The sequence below is a fragment of the Erpetoichthys calabaricus genome, chromosome 2 (assembly GCF_900747795.2).
Source record: "Erpetoichthys calabaricus chromosome 2, fErpCal1.3, whole genome shotgun sequence".
NCBI classification, from domain to species: Eukaryota; Metazoa; Chordata; class Cladistia; order Polypteriformes; family Polypteridae; genus Erpetoichthys; species Erpetoichthys calabaricus.
The window spans coordinates 205251098-205277171 of record NC_041395.2 but is presented as its reverse complement, the minus strand read 5'-3'; the positions used below and the strand labels follow the sequence as shown (position 1 = coordinate 205277171).

At 38.7% G+C, this 26074-nt stretch overlaps 1 protein-coding gene and 2 non-coding genes across 5 annotated transcripts; all 3 read left to right on the top strand.

Moving 5' to 3' along the window:
- The first annotated feature begins 772 nt into the window (after positions 1-772).
- Positions 773-20082, top strand: ncl (nucleolin). Of its 3 annotated transcripts, none has more exons than XM_028795046.2 (16): positions 773-1070; positions 1680-1790; positions 3674-3821; positions 3961-4095; positions 4304-4489; positions 4810-4965; positions 9604-9693; positions 11146-11269; positions 12672-12805; positions 13535-13661; positions 14202-14326; positions 16108-16228; positions 18034-18176; positions 18285-18411; positions 18659-18873; positions 19571-20082. In XM_028795046.2, the coding sequence occupies exons 1-16, from the start codon at positions 1053-1055 to the stop codon at positions 19627-19629; spliced, it is 2019 nt and encodes a 672-aa protein (XP_028650879.2). In that variant the 5' UTR covers positions 773-1052; the 3' UTR covers positions 19630-20082. The 3 variants fall into 3 exon arrangements, with proteins under 3 accessions (XP_028650879.2, XP_051778191.1, XP_051778190.1); XM_051922231.1 differs by having other exon boundaries at positions 775-1070; positions 9607-9693; positions 12672-12809; positions 13539-13661; XM_051922230.1 differs by having other exon boundaries at positions 775-1070; positions 12672-12809; positions 13539-13661.
- On the top strand, positions 10995-11067 carry LOC114647464 (small nucleolar RNA SNORD82). Its single transcript, XR_003715526.1, has one exon. It is a non-coding gene; the product is annotated as a small nucleolar RNA SNORD82 (small nucleolar RNA).
- Positions 17881-17961, top strand: LOC114647465 (small nucleolar RNA SNORD20). Its single transcript, XR_003715527.1, has one exon. It is a non-coding gene; the product is annotated as a small nucleolar RNA SNORD20 (small nucleolar RNA).
- Positions 20083-26074: the final 5992 nt, after the last annotated feature.

Below are 26074 nucleotides of genomic sequence, written 5' to 3'. Positions count from 1 at the left end.
GAAATATTAACATTTCCTCAGTTAACAGTTCAAAAAATGAAAGCAAACCACCTCACAAAAATGCATTCCTACCACTTGCCACTTTTCCAAACACTTTTGACATTTTAAGGCCCATGTCTAGCGTAAATGTCAATGATTAGTGACTAATTTGCCGAATCTAGTAGGCTATAGCACTGGGCATACACAGAGACAAATGAAAACCTTTTTTCTTTTTGCCGAATCTAGTAGGCTATAGCACTGGGCATACACAGAGACAAATGAAAACCTTTTTTCTTTAACGGACACAATATAATTCTGACAGCAGAAAAATCATGTCTATTTTAAAAATGATTTTGTTTTGGTAAGTCAGTACCTGCCATACTATCAACTGAACGACGTTTCAGTGAGGAAAAGTCATTTTAGTACGCGCAAAGCTTAATTATATCACACAGCGTACACAACCAACATGGCCACCTAGTCTTCTACCACGTGTTAACTAGAGGGTAGGCAGCGATGCTTTCTATTTCGTTGGACGACATAAGACCACGTGACGGATTACTCGAAATTCTAATGGCTAATGGAAAAACAAACACCCACCTTGTGGAGACGATCTATGCATTTGTTGTCGTTGATTGGTTGTTTTTGCAAGCCATACACAACTTATCGACCGCCCTTCGATCCTATCAATCTTACTGACGAGTTGAAAGAGGCGGTGACGAAGGAGTTTCGCTGGGCTCTTGTGATTTGTGAAACAAAGTTTACCAGGCGTAACCGTGGGGGACAGGAGAAGGAGGGCGTGCGTGCACCGAACTCACTCCCTGACTGGGCGAATGACACAGAGAGTAATGATCGTTTGCTATGATTGGACGTACCACGGTCATGTGTGTATGAGGACGCCAGGGGGGCGGTGTGAGTAGCTGTAGGGCCGAAAGAAGGGAACTCGCGCGCCTTCCTGCGTCTCTGTCTTTTCTTGTTCACAACCGCCTAGAGCAGCAGAGGTTAGGCCACGTGCTGAATAGCGCCATTAATTAAGAAAAGATCTGAATCAAAATCCAAGTTTTTCGACCGTTAGGATGGTGAAGCTTGCCAAGGTAATTTTGTTTGCACTTTTTATGCAAACCTCGCGAAGATTAGTATTTTTTTTTTATTTAATGCGGCCGCCGTTTAATCCTGTTTTCAGTACCTTACTTTGCAGACTCCTGCGCGCGAGATTATGGCTGACTGTGGCGTTATATATGGCGATCGCTGCCTTGTTGTTTTTATTCACTGACATCAACTGCGATTGCCTTTCCGAAGTCGACCGCCATTTAAAAAATCCGGTCGTTTTTGTTAAGACCATCGCGTCGTAGGTGATGTCTTCATTTTTTGCCTTCTCTATGCGAGCCACGATCGTGCCTAAATTAGATCAACGCGTGTAAAATAATGATTGCATGTGAGACGATTACTTGGACGTCTTCTACTCGTAGATGATGCGTTAAGTGAGATTTTTATGATTACTGTGTCGCGTGCCGCAGAAAGCGGGTGTAGGCCGTAAGCAGCACGTGAAATATCCAGTGGGCCGGCCCGCGTGCATCCCTGATGGTGATTGTTTTTTGATACAGATACCCCGTTTAGATTTTGGAAAAACCAAGTAATCATTTATTTTAAAAGTAAAGGTGATCTCTGTTCAATTTTTGCCACTTTTTGTTTTCTCATATCAGGCAAACAAAAAACAACTCAATCCTAAGAAGGCAGCCCCGCCGCCTCCGAAAGAAGTCGAGTCAAGTGAGGATGAGGATATAAGCGAAGAGGAGGAAGAAGAGGAGGAAATGGTAAGAACAAAATCTGGCCACATGTGCTTTTCTACCATAAGGCATATAAAAAGTGTCTGTATATTTCTAGTCCTCAACAGACGAGTAATTACGGCTATAGAATAAAGTTCGAAGTCTGAAAGCTTGGCCACATGCGTAGGTCATACTCTGGCGTGGTTGAACAAACACTTAAGTTTGGACAAGACGTTCGACCCTAGGGTTCCTTCCTTCTTTGTCCTCCGGCATACATATCAGGTCACACATGTTGAAACGCGTTTATTTGTGTTTTACATTGTTTAATCGGATTTTGTCGTAGACTGGTCGAGCGTCAGACAAAAAGTTCGATTACCACCTGTGCGTTTCATTAAAAAGAAGAACCACAAGTCCCAGAATGCAAGTGGATACGGTGGGCTGCCTGGTAGCCACGTGTCTGGTTTAGGCAAGGAATGGCAGCGGGATTTGATCCATTAACGGCCTGCTTGTTGCACTGTAGGCATCTGGTTTTGTAATACTCGTTTTGCTTCCACTATTCTATGGTTTACAAAACTTTGTAGAAATGCATTTTTGAACACGCAGATTTGTATGGCCCCGTCATAGTCACGTGGAGTGCTGGGCGCAGTCATAACCACGTGGCTTTCAGGTGGCCCATATTTTGGATTTTGCAGACACTCCACACATTCCAGTTACAAAGAAGTCCTATATTGAGTAGTTTGTGAGCGATTGGTTAATTACAGTAAGTACAACAGACAGGAGTCCAGTGTTTATACACATGCATAGTTTAACCCTTTGTGGCGAAAAACATAACCAGAGAGGTACTTGCAGAATGAAAAGAGGATACGTTTTTGTACATATGTTTGATAAAAACATATATCATCAACATTGAGGTTTCTCTTCCATGTTCGTGTATGGACTGTATTCCGTACACTGTGTAGTACCAAAGTTCTTTTTCATGGTCTGTTTGTGTAGTTATATTAAAAATATAAGCTTTACATTTAAAAAAAACTGCACATTTTGAAGTACCTGGTAATCAAAATGATGCCCAAATGGCAGCAGCTGATACCACTGTTCAGAAAGGGGTATTTGGTGTCAGTTGTGCAAAACCAACGATAATAATATGAATGTAAATGCAGTGTGAATCACATTTTTTATGTCTTTTATGAAAGGGGACATCTGTGTTGAAAAATATGAAAGGGGAGTGGTGGTGGTGGTTCTGTTTTCAGTGATAATAATGTAAAAAATGGCGGGTGGAGGAGAAAACTCACATCTTGTATGATCCACATTATGTATTTAGATGCTCAACTTGAAAAATGCATGTATATTTTGTAAAAAAAATACTACTGCCTCGAAAGACTCAACATGAAATATAAATAGGAAAGATGCATTCCCATTAAAGATCTGCCTCTTTCCTCAAGGGTCCTTTCTTCAGTTCAAATACACTGAATTATGGGAATTTTGTATTTCCTGTTCTGTGCTAAATTGTTTTGACTTAAGTATAAGCAGTAATAATTTAGCTAAATATCAATTCGAAAAGTATGTAGAGCAGACATGTGGATAATAATGCAGCATGAGGTGTGTTGTGTGTTTTATCTTTGGTTTTTTTTTTCTTCCCATTGGCTATTTTTTGTGTTTGGCTTTTGGAGAGAGCAGGTCAGCATTACATTGTTACATTATAAATTGTTTACTCATTCTGCCTGACCACCACTATAAACTTCATGGGGTAAATATCTTTAAAAATACAATTTTTGACAGGAGTATTGGTTTCATTTTACATTTGTGCTTCTAATACATTTAGATGATTTTGTTGAAGATTTGAGATCCAGTGCTATAATTTGTTGCAAACATGCATGAAGACCTTGCATTTTTTCTAGTTTTTCCAGCAATCATAGATTGTTCTGCTGTTGTAGGTACCACAGCCGAAAGTTAAGGGAAACAAGTTAACACCTGCTAAGGCAAGTAAAGCAGCTAAAAATGGAAAACTAGCAAAAAAGCAAGTTGAGGAGGAGGAGGAGGTGGAAGATGATGATGACGAAAATGAGGATAGTGAGGCATCAGGTAAGACTTTCAAATTGGTATTTTCATTAATATGCAAATGTGTACATTGCATTCTTGCAGTAAGAATGCATTCCTTCAATTAATTTATTAGAGTAATTATTGATCTGGCCATTTAAAAAGTGATTTGTTTACCTTCTAGATTCTGAAGATGAAGAGTCTGCACCTAACCCTAAAAAGGGCAAGGCAATACCTGTACATGTGAAAGCTATGTCTTCCAAGAAGGCTACCCCAGCAAAAAAAGCAGAGTCTTCAGAGGAAGATGAGGATGATGATGGTATGATTTATACACAATTGTGCTTTTTATTGGGGTAGACAGATGCAACATGGGATTTAAAGGAATTGTATTCTTAAAGTGAACTAATCTATTCCAGTTTCTTATGCAGCTTACTATAGATTTAAGCCATACTGATATTTTCTTAGGTTGTATGGGACATTGTCTTTATGTGAGGCTACATTCTTTTTTTCTTTCTCAACTTTTGCAGATGAAGAAGCAACTGTTTCACCCCCAAAGAAAGCAACTCCAGCTAAGCAAGGCGCAGCAGTTACTATGACCAAGAAGACCCCTGCACCCAAGGCAGGTATGAAAGTTACACCAGCTAAGTCAAATGTGGCAGCAGCAAAAGATGAGGAATCTGAAGAAGAGGAGGATGAAGATGACAGCGAAGAAGGTGAGGTCATTTTTGAAACATCAGGTGCACACCTGATGTTGGCTTGTTTTTTGTTTCCCTCCAAAACAGATATGGTCAAACTAGGTGTACCATAAAATATGCCTGCAGAATGTAGAAGTGAATTGAAAGCTGCTGCAAATTAATTTTTTTGTAGTGTATTATGCAACATTAGGAAAAATGTTGATATTGGCTGGGTGGATGTGGCTCCTTTTTTTTCCCCTATTGGTCTAAGGTTGTTTGATCTGTTAGACTACAGTTGGTAAATTGTTATATTGAGACTATTTTTATTTGTGCAGTTTATGTAAAATGTTTCATTTTAGATTCAGAGGAAGAGGAAGCCATGGATATAACACCAGCTGTTGCAGTTCAGGGAAAGAAAGCTGCCAAAGCTAAGCCTAAGGACGACTCCGAGGAAGAGGAAGATGATGATGACGACGACGATGATGAGGAGGAGGAGGAAGATGAGGATGAGGAAGGTGAGCTGTTTAGATTCAGGAGGAGTGTTTGTGAAGAAAACTACTTACATGAGCTATATAAGTTTAAATTGGTTATGCCTTTAAATTGTTTTTGTACTAGGCTTACACATTACGTGAGTATTAAAGTTAGGTTTGTTTTGGCTCCATTATGAAAACAATACCATATTTCTTTGCTAAATAAACATCCCTGTATTTGTCATGAAAACATTATTTATCCATTAACATGTAATGAAGTGAGATGCTGTGTGTTTTAATGTTATATATTGGGGGCTGTTGAAAGTAGGGTGATTGTGGTAATAACTGAGACTAAGATTTTTAAATATAAAATTGAAGTATGGGTTAAATTTACAGAGGTTCCAAACAACATTTCCTTATAGAATCCAAAGCAAGAAAGCTTGTTAACTTGCTGTTTCAGAATTATCTTAAGTTTAATGTATGCTTAAGGCCTTGATATTGAGTAAAAAATACACATTGTTGTTCTTAATTCAGGTAAAGGTTATATGTTATTTGACCATGGCAGGAAAGATTGTGTCTCCTATAAATATACAAGAATCCGGTGCTCCCCACTCATAGTGTGAATTTTCTTTGCTTCAGTGATGTTTATGAAAATTAAATTATGTATTACCCAATTTTGTCCTGAGGGGTTTTTAGTGTTTTTGCTTCTGAATTGCATACCATAAAGAAATGGCTATAATTCTACTTGAGTAATAAAATAGCTGCAAATGGCTGAAGAATGAGAACGACACTCCAAATTTTTGAAAGTATTTATGATTAGAAACCTTTATTTGCACAAATACCAACTACATAAAGCACCAAAAATGATGCACAACCCTGGAATCACTTTTCTTTTGTGCCACAAGTTTTAGATGTCATATCCCATAGCATTGCAAAGATGTACTGTTTGGCACAGTGTCTCCATTTTTGGAAAGATTGTCTCTTGCATCAACGCTTGTAAAACAAGTAATGCAGTTGCAGCTATTTGGTTTTAAGCATTATATACACACCTATGCACACACACACTTTGTCACTCTTAAGTAAAAAGTAAAACCATTGAATACAAACCTACATACCTCTTTGTACATTGAATACATCTTTTATGCCTATCTTTTGAAATTTCATACCTAGACACAGAGAAACACTATTTCTATGTGAAACTTATGAGAGGTGCAGGTACAGCGTAACAGTACTTACCAGTACAATAAATGTTGCAGGTACTAAAAGTTAAAATAACATTGCTCAGAAAACTAACATAGGGAGAATGTGTGCAAAGGTCATACTCTGGGTATTGTAATTGTACCCATGATGCTTGAACTTAAAAAGCTGTACACTGTGACTTGCTTACAAATCAAGTGTAGAATCGAGTCCTTTGGCAAACATGCTGCTCTTGGTAGAATCAAAATTGTGATTGGACTGTGACTCAATCTTTTTGCAAAATTGTGTGTAAAGATTAGCTGTAACACACACAATTCCTTCCTTTTATGAACAACTGTGTACAGTAATCCCTCCTCCATCGCAGGGGTTGCATTCCAGAACCCCCCGCGAAAGATGAAAATCCGCGAAGTAGAAACCATATGTTCATATGGTTCTTTTTATATATTTTAAGCCCTTATAAAATCTCCCACACTATTGTAAACATTTTCCGCACAATTATACAGCATAAACCCTTTGTATTCTCTTAGATATTACATAATTTCAACGAATCTTACCTATGTAAACACAGTTTAAAATACAGTAAAACCTAAATATTATTTTAAAAATATCGAGCATCTCCGATATCACATATGTTACAGCCATTACGACAGACAGGCCACCAGCAATAAATACGTACAATGCAAGAAAAATTGTATACAGTAAAATGTGTGTACAGTGACACTAAACTATGTACATGTAATAAGTACTGTACGTAGATAATTATGGTTACTCGCCAACAATGACACGACGACTTGTCCGATAACAATGAGTTTAATTTTACTGCACAACAAAGGATAGCGTTACAGCTCTTCTAAAGTAGCCTGTTCTAAAGGAGCCTCTTCAGGCGACTGTGTAGCACTGCCGTTGTTGTTCTTCCAGCACTCTTCAATCCAATTCCCTAAAGCAGATTCTATCCAGACTACTGCCTTATCACGTCCACTTGCAACTCGTTTTGCGCCCTGGTTAAAGGACACTGCGGCCGTAGATCTTATATGCTTTTCCTCCTTTTTAAATAAAAAGAATCGTGGACTCATTGATGCCGTAATGGTGTCCTGCAGCGGTGTAGCTGTTCCCTTCCTTCAACATATCCAAAACTTTTGCCTTTTCTGCAATCATTTGCATCTTCTGTTGGCGCTTGGACACGGCCCCTGAAGCAGTAGCAGGAGCACGTTAATGCTGAATGAGTGAGATGAGACTTACTGGTTAATGCAGAACTCCGTCGCTGAGCCAGTCAGCACACAGGAACTTAACTGCATGCTCTGATTGGGTAGCTTCTCAGTCATCCGCCAATAGCGTCCCTTGTATGAAATCAACTGGGCAAACCAACTGAGGAAGCGTGTACCAGAAGTAAAAAGACCCATTGTCCGCAGAAACCCGCGAAGCAGTGAAAAATCCATGTTATATATTTAGATATGCTTACATATGAAGTCCGCGATAGAGTGAAGCCACAAAAGTCGAAGCGCGATATAGCGATGGATTACTGTAATGCAATATGAATGACCAATGATTGACAACTACACTGACTGGCCAAAAAAAAAAAGTTGCCACCAAAAAAAAAGGTCACACACTCTATTTCGTTGGACCGTCTTTAGCTTTGATTATGGCACACATTCACTGTGGCATTGTTTCGATAAGCTTCTGCAATGTCACAAGATTTAGTTCCATCCAGTGTTGCATTAATTTTTCACCAAGATCTTGCATTGATGATGGTGCACTAGGCATGATGGGTGCATCACTTCATCTGCCTCTCTTCTTACCCTGATGCACCCATCACTCTGGAACAGGGTAAATCTGGACTCATCAGACCACATGACCTTCTTCCATTGCTCCAGAGTCCAATCTTTATGCTCCCTAGCAAATTTGAAGCCTTTTTTTCCGGTTTGCCTCACTGATTAGTGGTTTTCTTACAGCTACACAGCTGTTCATTCCCAATCCCTTGAGTTCCCTTCACATTGTGCGTGTGGAAATGCTCTTACTTTCACTATTAAACATAGACCTGAGTTCTACTGTTGTTTTTCTTCGATTGGTGAAATCAAAACGTTTAAGTGATCGCCGATCACGATCATTCAGGTTTTTTTTCCGGCCACATTTCTTCCTCGAAGACGATGGGTCCCCACTATCCTTCCAGTTTTTAATAATGCGTTAGACAGTTCTTAACCCAATTTTAGTAGTTTATGCAATCTCCTTAAATGTTTTCTCTGCTTGATGCATGCCAATGATTTGACCTTTCTCAAACAGACTAACATCTTTTCCACTACCACAAGATGCATCTTTCGACATGGTTGTTTAAGAAATGAGAAGCAACTCATTGCACCAGTTGGGGTTTTAAATAACTTGTTGCCAGCTGAAAGATAATCGCCCATGCAGTAATTATCCAATAGGAAGCTCGTACCTATTTGCTTAGTTATATCCAGGTGGCGACTTTTTTTTTGGCCAGGCAGTGTATATACCTTTGGAAGGCTGTGAACCTCCACTATCCAGTGGCAGTGAGCCTTTCCCTGTGTGTGGCCCATTGTAGTTGACATCTTTGGTAAAGCAGATTGACACTCTGATTCCCTCAGCATGTGTGTGCAAATTATGATTTATTGGCAGGAAGACACCTTTGGGTATGTAAATATCTTAATTTTAAATGTAAACTTTTTTAAGGCGCATTAGATACAGTTGTCTGGTAAATGAACGGATGCATTCAGATTATTAGAGTGCAGTGGCAATGTTTAATTGTTCTCACACGTGAATCACACAGCCACAGTGACACATTTTGTTGGTAGACTAGCAGTGACACAATTTCTTGTTCTGGCAGTACCAGTGAGTGCAGTAGTTGCAAAAGACGGAGATTGGGTGACAGGTTTGTGTAACCTTCAAAAAAAAACAAAAAAAAAAAAAACAAAACTGTTGTGTGTGACCGGTGGATGGACTCCTATCACAAAATACTCATTTTTCTGCTGTCCATTTTCTTATGTTACTTTGAGCGCAGACCATCCAAAGTTCATTTCTAAGTACAAAGCATATTTTACACGCTGCTGTCTTTGTTCTTATTGTTTTGATGAATATATAGGCACATGCTGGTTTTTCTGATTGAAAAGAAAAAGTGAATCTGAGCCATAATAGGGTACAGTATGTATACAGCCAGAAATACAAATGTGTTTTGATATGCAGTGTGAAAATATGATGTGATGGGTGTTACACATGTGGAGTAAAACAGTTTTGACTGGAAACAGTGAAGATGTTGATTTCAAAATTTCTGAGAGGTACCAAGTCAAACATGCGTACTATATGTAAAAGAATGATTGTTCTGCCTTGTGCTATTATACTGTCTTGGACAGATTTCCAAATGTGCATTTTATGGTGCCAAAATTTACTGTAGTAACAGTTCAGTATACACAGTTCTTTTACTTAGCTGAGCTTCCAGGTAGCAATCATATCTTTATAATTTATTTCACTTTTTAGAAGCCCCCCAAAAAGCAGGGAAAAGAAAGAAACCAGAACCTGCAAAAGCTGCAACACCACCAGCCAAAAAGATCAAGTCTGAAGGTGAAAGTAAGTAATTTTATTTTATATATTAGAAGTCGCATCTAAGGTGAAAAAAAAGTGTGTACAGTGAACCCTCGTTTATCACGGTTAATCCGTTCCAGACTCTACTGCGATAAATGAATTTTCGTGAAGAAGGATTCTTTATTTTATAAATCGAATATTTTCGCAGTTAGAGTATAGAAAACCTGTTTACGACCTTCTAAATACGTTTTTTTAACATTATTAGAGCCCTCTAGACATGAAATAACACCCTTTAGTCACCATTTACACTCGTATTACCCAATATATTAGACAAAATAAGAGAAAATGACAGATGTTACAAATATCATATTATTATTATTATACTGTACATTTAATTACACACACACTCAGTTCTTACACACAACCACTAACCTATGAAGGCACGAGCTCAGTAGGAGAGTCTTCAGGTTGTAAGCTGGACCGCTGATCGCACCCTCAGAGGACACAGACGCCCCTGGGAAAACCCCTGAAACAGCCGACAGTCTACCTTCACATTGCTCCTTACCCTTCTTACTTGTGCTATATAATGCGCGATAAACCTCTCACGCGGTACTCCGCTTACTTAAAAGTATTGTGCAGCGCCTCACAGCTTTGGAATTGGTTGTTTTGTTTCTCTCTCTCTCTCTCTGACATTCTCTGCTCCTGGCGGAACTGTCATCTCTGACTTGTCATGGAGCACGTTTAAACTTTTGAAAAGAGACAAATGTTTGTTTGCAGTGTTTTGAATAAAGTTCTTTTTTTTTCCTACAACTTCCTGTGTGTCTGTGCAAATCTGTGACCCAAGCGTGACAAGGTGGTGTAGTATCTTCAGCAGGTGCGTCGTTGTCTTCTGCTGAAGCAGTACTAGGAGTAGGCAGTGGGTGTCTGGGTGTGCGGCTGAAGATTATCTTGATAGGCAGTTGCTGGCGCTGTCTTTTCATATGCGTGAGGAGGCTTTTGTAGGGTATTGCCATCTTTGATCATATCCAAGAGTTTCACCTTCTCCTGGATGGTAAGCATCTTCCTCCGGCACTTAGTTTCATTGTCAGAAGGCTTAGAAAAAGCAGCACGTTTAGGAGCCATCGTGGGGCTTAGATAAAAGTTCTCAGAAAGCGCATGCATAGTGATGTAAGCGTGTATGAGAAAAAAATCACAATAGAGTGAAGCCGTGAAAGTCGAAGCGTGATATAGCGAGGGATCACTGTATATGTATATACTATAATATGTACATAATATATATGTACACACATTTTTTTTTTCCCACCTTAGATGTGACTTCTACATCTTATTTTTCAGTGATATTTATTTACACATGTGATGAATAAGAAGGGACTTAATACTGAACTTTTTTGATGTGAATAATTAAAAATTCTGATGTGTAGCTGTAAGAATTAGCCACATTATAGGATATCCTTTAAGTATTTAAAAATGTCTTAATGATGTGCCTTTCCTTTTTAGGCTTTGCCCTTTTTGTTGGAAATTTAAATACAGCAAAAACTTTTGAAGAAAATAAAGATGCCCTGCGAAGCTTCTTTACCAAGAAGGGTTTAGAGGTCCAGGATATTCGAATTGGTTATAATAGGTAAGTTATACTTATCAGTAGTATTGTGTTATCCATCCATCCATCCATTTTCCAACCCACTGAATCCAAACACAGGGTCACGGGGGTCTGCTGGAGCCAATCCCAGCCAACACAGGGCACAAGGCAGGAAACAATCCTGGGCAGGGTGCCAACCCACCACAGGACACACACAAACACACCCACACACCAAGCACACACTAGGGCCAATTTAGAATCACCAATCCACCTAACCTGCATGTCTTTGGACTGTGGGAGGAAACCGGAGCGCCCGGAGGAAACCCACGCAGGCACGGGGAGAACATGCAAACTCCACGCAGGGAGGACCCGGGAAGCGAACCCGGGTCCCCAGGTCTCCCAACTGCAAGGCAGCAGCGCTACCCACTGCGCCACCGTGCCGCCCGTATTGTGTTATATACTGCAGTATTTTAAACATACCACAAAGTTTAGCCCCATTTTTCTGCCGTAGATAAACTAGACTGTTGAAACTTTTTTTATTTTTATATCCATCTTACTAACCGAAGGTTGTAAACCGGTTATGGATGCAGGGCGCTGGGCACATCGAGGCGCACGCGCACTGCCACCCGCCACAGAGCAAAAAAAGAAACGAGGATTCGAAGGTTGTATTACAGTACGGAAACCCCAGAGGTCCACACTAACGCACTACAACGCAGGGCTCGCCAGATGTACGGAATCCCAACAGGTCCATGCTGTGACAACGCGCTTGCGAAAGGAGTCACGGCTCAAACCAAAGAAAACACAGAAACGAGACCACGACCTGTGAACTACACCTGGGGTAAAGCGTGCACGCCAGGTTGTACAGCCGCCCGGACGCGACCACCCACACCACCACATATACCTTCCATGCTATGTCTTCACGCAGCGGCTTCCCACCGAGGCGCATATTGCGCTGTGGCGCTCTCCCCACAGTCGGACGGAGCGGCTTCCCAGAGTCAGTAGGTGGCCCCCAAACAACACAACCTGTTCAAGCAGTCGGTGTCAGCGAAGGCAACAGACTCTCGTCTCCACAAAACGAAACCGCTTTAGTACAGATATGCTTATTGGATTAAATGACATTTCCCCAGACGCACCCGCCCTCCATGATATGTCATTCATCCACATATCGGACGGAACAGAAACTGATTGCCATTCTAGGATTTCCGATTCGCTGGCAAATCGCGGGGTTACTTTGTGTGTGTGTGTGTGTGTGTGTGTGTGTGTGTATAATATATATATATATATATATATATATATATATATATATATATAATATAACAAATTAAAATCAACAAAAGGGGATGCTGCTGGTGGTTCTCTAACCCCCCATCTTTTTTGGAAGGAGGTCGCCTTTAAATTTGGAGTTCCATGTGGAATTCTCCTTTATTGAATGTTCGTTTGTTTTCAGGAAATTTGGCTATGTGGATTTTGCATCTGAAGAACAGCTTTTGAAGGCTTTGGAGTTTAATGGGAAGAAGGTCCTTGGTCAGGAAATAAGGCTGGATAAAGCAAAAAGCAAAGATGACCCTTCAGGTAGGAAAGGCAAGTAGCATGTTTTGCTTTGGTTTTCACATGCAGATAAAAATTTGTATTTGCAACCTTAGCATGTTTGCTTCTCTGGGGCATAATTAAGTCCAAGTTTGTATTGCAAGCCAACTGGATTGTTTCAGCAATTTTCATGTTAAAATTCTTTCAGGTTTTACATAAAAGCTTGTGCTTCATTGCTTGAATCTGAAATTTTCTATTCATGCATTGCTTAATTCAAAAAGCCAAGGTATCCTTTTTTTCATTTTAACATATACAGAATGTTAATTAAATGCATTTTTATGAGAGAGTTTTCATTGTGCTCTGTGCTGTTTCACCTCTACAAAGTTGTATTTTCCTCTTTGACACAGAAGAGTGTAAGTATCAATATTGGAATTAACTCTCATGTGACTGGGAATAGAAAACATTTGTGTGCATTACTTGTGACCCTGTAAGCATCTGAAACCCTTATGTTGGGTTCTTTTTGAGCTATAAAAATTTGTTTCAAAATGACTTTAGCTTGTAGAAATATACTGGTTTTATCTTTTAAGACCAAGCTCCATAAACCATTTCTAATATGCTAATAGCAGATTGATTTCAAGAAACTTGTGCTGACTTTAATGAAGCAGCCAATTTAACTTTCAAGAGACTTTGCAGAATTCTAAGAGCCACTGTACTGAGATGTTTCCAATTGCTGGCATTTTACTGTTCGTTTCATGCAAATTTTTAAAATATCTTCCTTAACAGAAAGAGATTCCCGCACCTTATTTGTGAAGAACCTTCCTTTCTCCTCATCTTCAGATGATTTGAAAGAGTTGTTCCCAAATGCCGTTGATGTCAGGATGCCTTATGCACGAGATGGGTCCAGTCGAGGGTAAATATTTTAGTCTGTTTTTTTGGAATCCCAAAGCTTAGGGTTTTAGAAGACAAGGATTGTGTTTAGGACTTTGCCTTGATAGAGGCATTAGCTTTTAGCCCGCTCACCTGTGATATTTACAAAAGACAGAGTATGTTTATACCCATTTTAAGAAGACATTTCCAGTTAAACCAAGACCAGCTGATAAAACTAATGTGGTTCTGGAGGTAAAAGCCTCTTGGACGCTACTGATACAGCAGCTAACCACCACAAAGACAACGTATCACCTTTAAGTGGAAAATGACTTAATTTCTGGGAACTGTTAAATTGGCATGTTCACCTACTATACAAGCCTAATGCACACCATTAAGGCATTTTCTGTGTTGCAGCTTTTGAGCAGGTGGTGCAGGCAGACAATCAGTTGAATACTTCTTGGGTGGATGTGTCTCTTGTTATAATGTGAATTGAATGATTGGTCACTGGTTAGATTTAATTTTTGTGTAAAACTGAGACTTTGCTATTGATGTACATTAGTTAACTTTGTTTCTTTTGAAAAAGGATTGCTTACATAGAGTTCAAGACTGAGGCTGAAACACAGAAAATGATGAAGGAAAAACAGGGCACAGAGATTGAAGGCCGAGCAATCATGTTGGATTTTATTGGAGCAAAGAGTAACAAAACTGGTAAGCTACTTAAAACTTAAGCTGCTGTCTTGTTTTACACTTATAAAGGCAATGTTATTACAAACACAAGTATGGCACATCTTATACTAAAAGTCGACCAGATTCAAGCATTTTTGATATGGATTAGAACTTTCAAATCAACCAACAAACGAGACTCAACTTTAAAAAAAAAAAAAAATATATATATATATATATATATATATATATATATATATATATATATATATATATATATAAAATAAACCTTTATAGAAGCAGTCATAGTAAGAGTAAACAGCATGGGGGGAAAAAATGGCCTAATGGTATGGTGACGTTTGGTCACAATATGATATTGAGGTTTTTATGTCTTCAGAGATTTTGATTTAATTCTGTAGAGGTTTTTCCATTGAATCGTTCCCTGTTTGATTGACTAAAGGTAAAGTAGAAGTCCTTTTCCCACTGTGTTGTCATTCTTTTGCACCCAGAAAAATTGACGTCCTCCTTCACACTTAATAAAGTTAAAGAAAAAAGAGGTTTTTGAGGATCTCGGCAGACTCTAGTAGAGACTGAAAATGCCCACATTACATCCCCACTTCCTGTTTTTTTTATATAAAAGTACTTGAAACTTTTGAGGTCTAACAGGTTTTAGTGTACTGGTAGAACAATGTTAATACATTTTGAATTAAACTTTTAATGTATACTCTTTGCAAAAACCATGATGAACCTTGTCTTTAAGTTAAGCTTGTATGGCACATTTGGTGTTGACATATGTGCAGCAGTGCTAAGTTAGGTGGTATACCTTCTATTATGCCATCGTATTTTGTTTTATCCGTGCCGTTAAATGAATGAATGTTCTGACAGACAACCAAACTGCCAGCAATTACTGCTGCATATGTTCTTGCATATGACACATGTTTCACAATGAATAAAAAAAAAAAAAAGCGTCAAAACATACTGCAGTGCTCAGCTGTATCAGTTTTATTTCCCTGCCTCTACTTTTTTCAGTCACAAAAGTGAATCACTGTATAGTAACAGTGCTTTTAAAAATGGTACAACACTATGTAAGCTTATTTTTGCAAGAATTATCTCGAGACTAGTACACTCAAGTTTTGCTAGAGGGCTTATGCATTGCCACACTTTGAATAAGACATCTTGCCAGTGTTAACACTGTGAGAGTTGCTGTTCTACCAGCTAATTTCTTTGTTTTAATAACCAGTAAAATTTATATATGGCAAAACTGTTGTCTTAGGATATTGCTCATTTTCCTGCCGCTGCACTTTATTTGAAAAGTTTTCTGAATGAATGTTAGGAACATTCTTAACTCCTGCTGTAATTAATCAGAAGTACAAATTATATATAGGGATTTGCTGTTTAAGGGCTTCCAGTTTGGATTTATACAGCAGCTTGCTATACCGTGGTAATAATTTGTCGAAGTGCATGGCTGAAAACTTTCTTGTTCTGTTTAGTGTTAGTGTGTCCTTTTTATATAAATTACACTATACCTGAGTTATATTATGTGGCACAGTAGAAGTGGATTTGTGTATTCCCTTCCTTTTGTGCTTTATACACTTAACACAGTTGTAGGAGATGAGCCAGACTGTTCAACTTGCTTTACAACGCACATCTTCGGTCACAAGCAATCTACTTTTTAAATTACATCAGTCTATCATTTCTGTGGTTAACATATTGACTGAAAACCTGATTGGGTGTCAGGTAGATATTTGACTGTTTGCTGTCTCCTCTTTTTTATTTACGTGTTTATCTTGTACTATGTTAACTTTTACCTTTTGTGTCCGCTGCAGGAGGTGCAAAGACTCTAATTGTCAATAATCTAGCATATTCAGCTACTGAAGACAGCCTACAAAACAAATTTGAAAAAGCAGTGTCATGCAGAATACCCCAGAACAATGGGCGATCCAGAGGGTAAGAATGAGTACTTTAGACTTTATGCTTCTTTCCAACTATTGTTGCTTTCTGTCTATGGGAATCTGAAATGAGCTGTCTTCTGGGGTGTAAGGTATGTAGTATTTTTTTTTTTTTTTTTTTTTTTCCCTGCTTGGATTACTTTTCAGTGGCATCCAGAAAAGTGCACAGTGTGTACATAATCAGTTATTCCTTTTTATAAATAATTTTGGAAGTCAGTGATCATAACCAACTTTTTTTTCCCTTCACTTAAGTTTAGCAATTTGATTTTAAAAAGTAAAGAACGAGTATCTCCAAAAGTAGCATAAAATAAACCTTAACCAAATACCCAATGGAGAGATTCATTTTCACAACGCACATGTTTTGAATTTTTTTTTTTTTTATCAGATACTTGGCATGATTTTTTCTGGAGGCTGGATGTACATTCTCTTTGAGCAGATGGTACGGCTGCTAGCTTAAATGTTTAGAAATGTGTATACCCCAGATTAGTCTGTACATTAACAATACTTGGAAGCAGTTTCATGTAGTACTTGGATGGGAGATGTGAGCCATCAGTGCTAACTAATTTATGGATGCAGTTAACTAGATTGATAGATGACTTTTTGGTCATTTCTCTTATCAGTTGTTAATTACATTCAAACTTCAAATTATGTCTCCAGAGCTCAATAATTGATGCTCAGTAACATAAATGCTTGCTGTTGTAGAACAGGAGGCTTGTTGCTGAATACGTTAATTTGAACTTTTTTTTTTTATATATAAAGTTCCTTTCATCCATCCATCCATTTTCCAACCCGCTGAATCCGAACACAGGGTCACGGGGGTCTGCTGGAGCCAATCCCAGCCAACACAGGGCACAAGGCAGGAAACAATCCTGAGCAGGGTGCCAACCCACCGCAGGACACACACAAACACACCCACACACCAAGCACACACTAGGGCCAATTTAGAATCGCCAATCCACCTAACCTGCATGTCTTTGGACTGTGGGAGGAAACCGGAGCGCCCGGAGGAAACCCACGCAGACACGGGGAGAACATGCAAACTCCACGCAGGGAGGACCTGGGAAGCGAACCCGGGTCCCCAGGTCTCCCAACTGCGAGGCAGCAGCGCTACCCACTGCGCCACCGTGCCGCCCAAGTTCCTTTCAGTATAGTATAAAAATTAAGTAATGAGTCTGACCATTGGATGTACAAATTGATATGTAGAAATGTGGGAGCTTGAATGTCTGAATGCTGAGAAATTTTCTGTTGTAACTAACATTTACAATTCTAGTTGCATTTCATGATACACTGTGATGCATCTGATGTGTGCTTAACTGGCTGCACTTGCAAGCTGCTAGGTGAGACTTTTAAATGTATTAAAACAAATTCACTTAATACTGCTTTTTGGGGCAAATTAATATATGCTGTACTTGTGGAAAAAAATTACTCCTCAGAAATGCTGAGCGTGTTCTGTAATGCAGCGCAAAACTACTTTGACAGCCTCTACAGAGCAGGATTGATGATGATCTAACAAGATTATATTTTTGTACATTAAGTCAATGTACCGGATTTTCCTGCTTTTCTTTTATCCCAAATTCTCATTTTCTTTGAGTCTGTTGTGAGCTTTTTCCCTTTTTACTATGTTATTTTGTTGTCCCAAGTGTTTTTGACTAGATATGATGAACTGACTCTCTGAGCAAAACTGATGATTGTTTTTACTTTAATCCTCTAGATAGTCAAGTACTGATCTAGTCTTTAATTTAATACTGGGACACAAACAGCCATTAATATTACCTCTCTAAAATGGTTACTTTATCATTGAAGGTTTGCATTTGTGGAATTTGAAAGTGCAGAAGATGCAAAGGAAGCTCTGGATAACTTTAACAACACTGAGATTGAGGGCCGGACAGTCAGATTGGAATTTTCCCAGGGAAATCAGAAATCGGAAGGAGGTAGAGGAGCAGGTGGTAAGTTTCAGGGTTGATATTTATTGTAAGCTTATTTTGAAGTGGCTTCTTTCACCACTGCACATAATTTCTTTGTCTTGATGACATTTGTTTACTCTGTAAACACAGGACCTACAAAAACATTGTTTGTACGAGGTCTGTCTGAAGATACAACTGACCAGACATTGAAAGATTCTTTTGATGGAGCTGTAGCTGCCCGAGTAGCCACAGATAAGGATACAGGATCATCCAAAGGGTGTGTATAATACTAAACCCCCCAAATCCCCACCCCACTCTTCTCATGAGCTCCTCTCTGACAGTGTAGTGCCAGTGCCAGGATTCGCACGAGAAGTAGATTAAGTGCACATCCGAATCACATGGCTCTCCTTGATGGAGTGTCTGGTCTGGTGTGCTTACATAATTTTGTGTTTTTATCCGACTTATGAAATTTTTTTTTTTCTTTCTTTGGATTTGGTTATTTAATTTTCTTGGTCTCTTGACAGGTTTGGCTTTGTTGACTTTGATACGGAGGAAGAATGCAAGGCTGCCAAGGAATCCATGGAAGACTGTGAAATAGATGGCAGTAAAGTGACCCTTGACTTTGCCAAGCCTAAGGGAGATGGCCAGCGTGGAGGCCGAGGTGGGGGACGAGGAGGACGGGGAGGTTTTGGTCGTGGTGGTTTCAGAGGTAGAGGTGGCAGCAGAGGTGGTTTTGGAGGTGAGTTTTCTCAATTCTGAATGCTTCTCTTTTTAATATAGTTATGGGAGGTGTGGTGCTAAGGTATCAAATCACTGCATTCTGGTCCCAATCCTGCATGCGGTGGCTATCGGTGCATGCTCCCAACATCTCTCCTCCGCTATATGGGGAGGTCATACAGGATATATAAACTTTGAACATGCAAAAGATTAACATCCCAGACAGAGATGAATTTAAACTGTGTTGATTTGTAGACTAAAAGCTAAAATGAGCAAAAAGAGGAGTCCTTTTTGAATGTATCTTAAATGAGATTCTTCATAATCCTTTGTCAAATTTAAGAATAAAACCACACCGGTCATTGTACAACAGGTATCTCCTTGACTACCCCTCCCAATTCGGCACAGCTAGATGAGCATTTAACCTGCAATGGTGGAGTAGTCCGTTTCCTCTGTTCTTGGGTGTTTCTTAGCTTCTCCATATGTTTCCACTGGTAAAATGTTCTCTTGTCAAAACCCTTAATAAAACATGGATCCCTTACTGTGTGCTTGCTGGATCCTGCATATTAACTACATTAGGAACTTTGTTTTCAGTTGCCTAACTAGCACACTAGTTTCCTTGCTTGATGTGAAAAATCTAATTTGCCAGTAATGTCTAGGGAGAAATGTGCAGATGAATAAGGGCATGTTCATCTTCCTCACTTTTTTTCCTTTCTTTGTAGGCAGAGGTGGTGGATTTGGAGGCCGGCCACAAGGAAAGAAAATTAAGTTTGATGATTAAATTTTTATTTTTTTTTTTTTATTTGTTTTCGTTTCCCAAATGGACTCTGGTTTTGGTCATCTTTCACATGCTCTGACAGAGCCTCTTTTTTGGGACATTCCAGAAATAAAACATATTAAATTTTGGGGCTTCTACATGATCTGTCAAGCCCTTTAGATGAAGATCTCTGTGGACTCGGAGGTGTTTCTAGACCACCCATATTTGTTCCTTCCTGGTTGTCAAGCTTTTTCAAAAGATGTAAAATGGAATGCAGCAGTGACTGACTCAGATACATTGTTTGGTTAGGTCCATGTTTTACGTGAAATGAGATTGTAGAATTTCATTTTACCTTTTGTAAAAAGTAACAGTTTCCTTTGTATACTTTTTTTTTTAAGTTTGTTGTAAATGCAAAATGTTTTACAAATTGATAATGTGCAAAATGTATTGTTAACCGATTAAAAGGATCGAAATGTATGTGTGGACTTCAGAATCTCTGAAGGGTGATGTACATGTCAGAAAAATTTAGATGTTGTATAGTGAGTTCTCCTGTAACCGTTCTAAGATAATTATCATGCCTGCAAAGTTGCTTCAAATGAAGACCGAAGATTCTAAATGTTCAGAGGAAATTGCAAAGACGGAGAAGTTCAGAGTATCCCCACAGTTGAGAATTAAAACAGAAGTGCGCTGCACCTGGTAAATATGTGAACCCAAAAGCTTCAGTGTAATGTATTCAGTTGAAGGTGATTTGTTTTTTGTTTGGTGATGGTGTCTTTGTGTGTGGTGTTTTTTTTTTTTTTTTTTTGTTTTTGTTTTTTTTTTCTCCTCCCCCTTCTTTCCGTATGAGTTGTGGCATTAAGTGCTAGTCTCCAGCTTTGGGTAATGAAAGAAGTGCCTTGATTAATGTGTCTTTGAAATGACCACTAGGTGGTACCACTTTTTCTTTGTTGAGTACTCTTGCAAAATAATTCTAACCTTCATTATTCAGTCTGATTAAAAACGAAATATACTAGTTGTAACAAAAGTGCACTGTTTGTCTACTTTTAGACTAACTTTTTTTACACCACTTTTCTGGAAATTGCCAGCTACCTTCTATGTACTGTCTTAAAGTTGTATCTGACTGCTTCATTTGGGTTTTGAAAAGTGTTGAGGTGATCCTTATTAGAGACCGGACTGTGTGACAGCGAAGGGATCTTTCTTAAAAGTTCCCCATTAAATTAAAGATTTTCTTTGTTTTGCCCCAGGGATAAGTAAGGTCAATATTGTAGCTTTCATTTTCATGTTTAGTAGTAGGAAATCTGTGTTCTGAAACCAGTAAATGAAAGACACTATATAATGGTGTTGAAAATTGACAGTTATGAATGTGGTGAGTGTGTTTATTTTTTGGTCATCATAGGTGCTGAAAGTGTTATGATAAATTGGTGACAATCAAACAAAGATTTGTTTAGCTGCTAATTTTTATTATTTTTTACTGCTCCAACATTTCTAGTTCAGCATAATCTGCCCAGTACCCACTGTTCAGTTGTATTTGAATGACCAGAGATGGAGAGCAGCTACCAAAAAGCCATTTTTTGCATTGAAGTGCAGCTGCATATGGGAATCTGACTGCTTTCTAAGATAAGGAAATCATGTGGTTGGTTAAGTCTTTGGAATTGCTACCACAGATTACTGGAGCTTTATTGGGTATTGTACACTGTACTGCTTTATGTGAACTTCTTGTTACGGTGATGAAACAATGACTAGAGTAATGCATATCTGGTGGTTTTTGTTTATTATCTTCATTTGTAACATGTTCATTGACTCTTGCATTCATAATATTTGGTCTAGTTCTCGTGCCTCAACACCTAACCATTACTATACAAAGGAATTTGTTTTAAAAGGCTTATATTTTCACATTAGTTGCTTTCAGCTTGCACAAACTTTCTCAAATTGTTCCTTGTGTGTTTTTTTTTTTTTTTTTTTTTTTTTGCGCCACTTCCAAAGGCATCTGGTCTGTTACCAGTTTCTCCACTTTCCTCCCTTCTCTACTTCAGGCAGCGTGTGCCTAGTGGTTTTTTGTCTGTTTTTTTCCTCTCAATCTCTATATAGGGCCTGCATACTAATACTCTTTAAGTGTTTAACTTTAAAGTCATCCAATGTTACAAACTAGCTACTGGGCAAAATTTGGTTCTCCTTGTGTCACATGGGCTTCCTTTCTAATATCACGTTAGCCAGGATCACTTTCACTGACCATTTCATAAGTGCAGTCAGTCTGCCTTTTGTACCTTTCTTCTGTTAGAATAGCAGATATTCATTACAGCAATATGCATTTCCAACCTCATTTACTCAAATTCCCATTTTACCACGTTTCTTAAGCTGTATATATAATCACCCATGAGACTCTATGTATACTTGGTTGTGGGGGATGGATGCCCCAATACACTGAAATGGAAGGGTTCAGAACCCATGTTTGCTGCAGAGTTAAGGAGATGGTTCTTTTACTGACCACACAGATGAGCATTTGATCCAAGCATGGTACTTTGTTAACGAGGATATAAGAACACTCTGCAGATCTTCACTCAGTACTCTGTTCCTTTAAGTTTCTTTGTTTGGCACACTTGCCTTCTGCCCAAATCTTATTTTTTTTTCTAATACAGTACATTGACCACCTGATCTTTGGATCATCTGTCTGCTCAGTCTCTACAATATTAAGCTGTTGTTGGCACTGTTTCTCTGAAGATGTCGGAAGAACCAGGGTGTCTAAAGTAGGTACTTCTGGATGTGGAGTGTGTTTAGTTCAAGTGTGTAATATTTTTTGTTTCCCCTTCTGTAGTATGCAATGGTTTAATGAGTGGTGTGCTTCCCAGTGGTTAACTTGATCTTTCCACAGATGATGTGTTATGCATTTGTAACTTCTGAATTGGAGTTACAACATGCATGGAGAAATGCACCATTTATTTTGAAGGTGATCGTGCATGGATAAGCTGAATTCTAAGATCCCTGGCATGGCTCTAGATGTTTGATTGTTACTCAGTAGGGTCCTACAAACAGATAATTGGCCCCAATCACTAGCTTTAAAGTCATACTCCGCATTTCGGTTGAATGTTGTATCCCCCTTCTAGTCAAACAACCATCTCTTACATATCAGTGCTGAAGTTTATAAGTTTATGGATAAAAATATCCATAATGTCTTCGTGCATCAATTCCACAAGCTGTTTCTGTTGGTCTTCCTCTGAAGTATTCTGGGATTACACTGTCAAAATTGTGCTCATAGACTGCTGTTTTGAGTGTATTGGCCCGCAACAGACTTGACTCCAGAGGCTTCCAGTTCAGTTTGTTTTCCATTTCATTTTTTCAGTTCTTTGTTTTTCTAATACAAGTCAACAATGTACAGTGTCTCACAAAAGTGAGTACACCCCTCACATTTTTGCAAATATATCTTTTCATTGGACTACACTGAAGATATGAGACTTTGATACAATGTAGTCGGTGTACAGCTTGTATAACAGTGTAAATTTGCTATCCCCTCAAAATAACTTGGCACACAGCCATTAATGTCTAAACTGCTGGCAACAAAAGTAAGTACACCCCTAAGTGAAAAATGTCCAAGTTGTGCCCAAAGTTTCAATATTTTGTGTGGCCACCATTATTTTAGAGCTCTACAGGTTGCCACTGGAATCCTCTTCCACTCCTCCATGACGACATCATGGAGCTGGTGGATGTTAGAGACTTTGCACTCCTCCACCTTCCATTTGAGGATGCCCCACAGATGCTCAATAGGGTTTAGGTCTGGAGACATGCTTAGCCAGTCCAGCACCTTTACCCTCAGTTTGTTTAGCAAGGCAGTGGTCGTGTTGGGGGTCGTTATCATGTTAGAATACTGCCCTGTGGCCCAGTTTCTGAAGGGAGGGGATCATGCTCTGCTTCAGTATGTCACAGTACACATTGGCATTCATGGTTCCCTCAATGAACTGTAGCTCCCCTGTGCCGGCAGCACTCCTGCAGCCCCAAACCATGACACTCCCACCACCATGCTTGACTGTAGGCAAGACACACTTGTTTTTGTACTCCTCAACTGGCTGCCACCACACACGCTTGACACGATCTGAACCAAATAAGATTATCTTGGTCTCATCAGACCACAGGACATGGTTCCAGTAATCCATGTCCTTAGTGTGCTTGTCTTCAGCAAACTGTTTATAGGCTTTCTTGTGTATCATCTTTAGGAGATGCTTCCTTCTGGGATGACAGCCATGCAGACCAATTTGATGCAGTGTGCGGTGTATGGTCTGAGCACTGACAGGCTGACCCCCCACCCCTTCAACCTCCGCAGCAATGCTGGCAGCACTCATACATCTATTTTCAAAAGACAACCTGTGGATATGAAGTGGAGCACGGGCACTCAACTTCTTTGTTTGACCATGGCGAGGCCTGTTCTGAGTGGTACCTGTCCTGTTAAACCGCTGTATGGTCTTGGCCACCGTGCTGCAGCTCAGTTTCAGGGTGTTGGCAAACTTCTTATAGCCTAGGCCATTTTTATGTAGAGCAACACTTCTTTTTTTCAGATCCTCCGAGAGTTCTTTGCCATGTTGAACTTAGTGACCAGTATGAGAGTGTGAAAGCAATAACACCAAATTTAACACACCTGAGACCTTGTAACACTGTCTTAGACACACCATATTTCCTCTCATTACTGCTCGCGCCTTTAGAGATCATCTTACATGTTGAAGTACCATCCTTTACTTGCTCTGTCATTTCTCATTGTTAACATTTTGTTTCTTGTATTTTAAGACCTGTTCTGCAGCTATTCTTCCTCCAGAGAATGGCTGACCAATTAGTGCCAGTGCTGCCAAACTTTTTTTACTGTATGCAATGAATAAAGTTGTGGTGATAAGACAAAACTGTACTTGGTAAGTGGCTTACTGGTGTTATCCATCCATACTCTAAACCCATTATGTAGCTCTATTCCTTAAGCCAGTTGCATTTTGATTTTATTAAAATGTGCAACTTGAGTGTTGGAAATTTCACTGCAAAGATCAGTCAGAAAAAATCCAGACACAGTAATAATAATCTTATATTTAGATCGAATTAAATAATATTACAGCACCCATGTCTACAAGTTGTCAGAAATGAATTCACCATGTAGCTGAGGTATTCTCCAAGCCTGCAAAGGTCTGGTGGCTGGCAGGTCACGGTGGATCTCAATTCAGAAGTTCAATAGCTGAGCAGGTTGATGGCTGTGAGATGGAGAGTGGTAACACTTTTTTGTTTTTTAATAATGATATTGTTACAGGAACATGGTAACATGGTGTTACCCTGTTGTCTTGTAGATATTTCGGGACCTCGCATGGCCAGAGTAACAAAAAAAGAAATTCTGCACCAAGTGATGTGAATATGAAACATTAATTCATTAGTTGGTAAAAAAAAATGTTAATACAACTTATAATCAATAACTCAAAAATCAGGAAAATGAGAATTAACAAATGTTGCATTCATCTTTCTTCTCAAACTGTGCAATAATAATATGAAAACATACTGGGATCCTTGTTATAGATGATCATTCTGCCATACAAAACCATTGGAAGAAATGCTTATGTAGTATCTTTTACAGCCAAAAAATAAAGTTAATTTATTAAAATTAAAGTGACTTAATACCTTGCACTTGTACTCATTACTCTGTACTTTTTCTTTTTATGGCTCCTGGTCAGCTTTTATACATATATAGGTATCACCATACGATTCATTAAATATAAAATAAATAAAATCATTATTATAATGCAGTTACTCTTAGCCCACTACACTCTCATATTTCTAGGAATTATAGTGTAATTCCATATTAGATATAATTACTACCCCTTACTATAATGCTTAGTTTAGCTCGCCCACTGCACGTGTCCGATGATTCAGAATTCCACCCACAAGAATTATACATCCTAACAGGCACATATCCATATGTCCAACCGGTTGTTGCAACCATCAGTCCTCCCCTCGCTTCTGGTGGAAATGTAAATCAAAGTTTGAAATTGGAACAGTTGGTCTATGGTGCACCTATTGGATAGTAAATAAAATCCTATGCTTTTTAAAGATTTTTGTGCAAAATGTTAATTTAATGTAAGTCAAAAAGAATATGCAAGTTTAAGAATGGTGTAGAGTACTTTTTCAAATTCTGTTGCAGCATTTCCCTTCATTATTAATTCAGTTTTTCTTTTGCACTTATTCCAACCTCTGTCAGAATTGGTACGATTTGCACAAATTGTTATACTAAAATAATTCTTACCTTGACAGTTTCTCCAGAGATTTAGTTTTATGTTAGAAAACAAACAAGATATCCTTTTAGTCAAGTTTTTATTATTTTAGGTAATTTTGTTATTCATAAATGTAAGCATCGTTAAATTACTCTTTTCTCAATTTTTTAAATGACTTAAATTATTATTTTTCTGCTTAAATTATGTAAAGAAAAGACCTGCTGAAAGATTGATAAATATAAAGG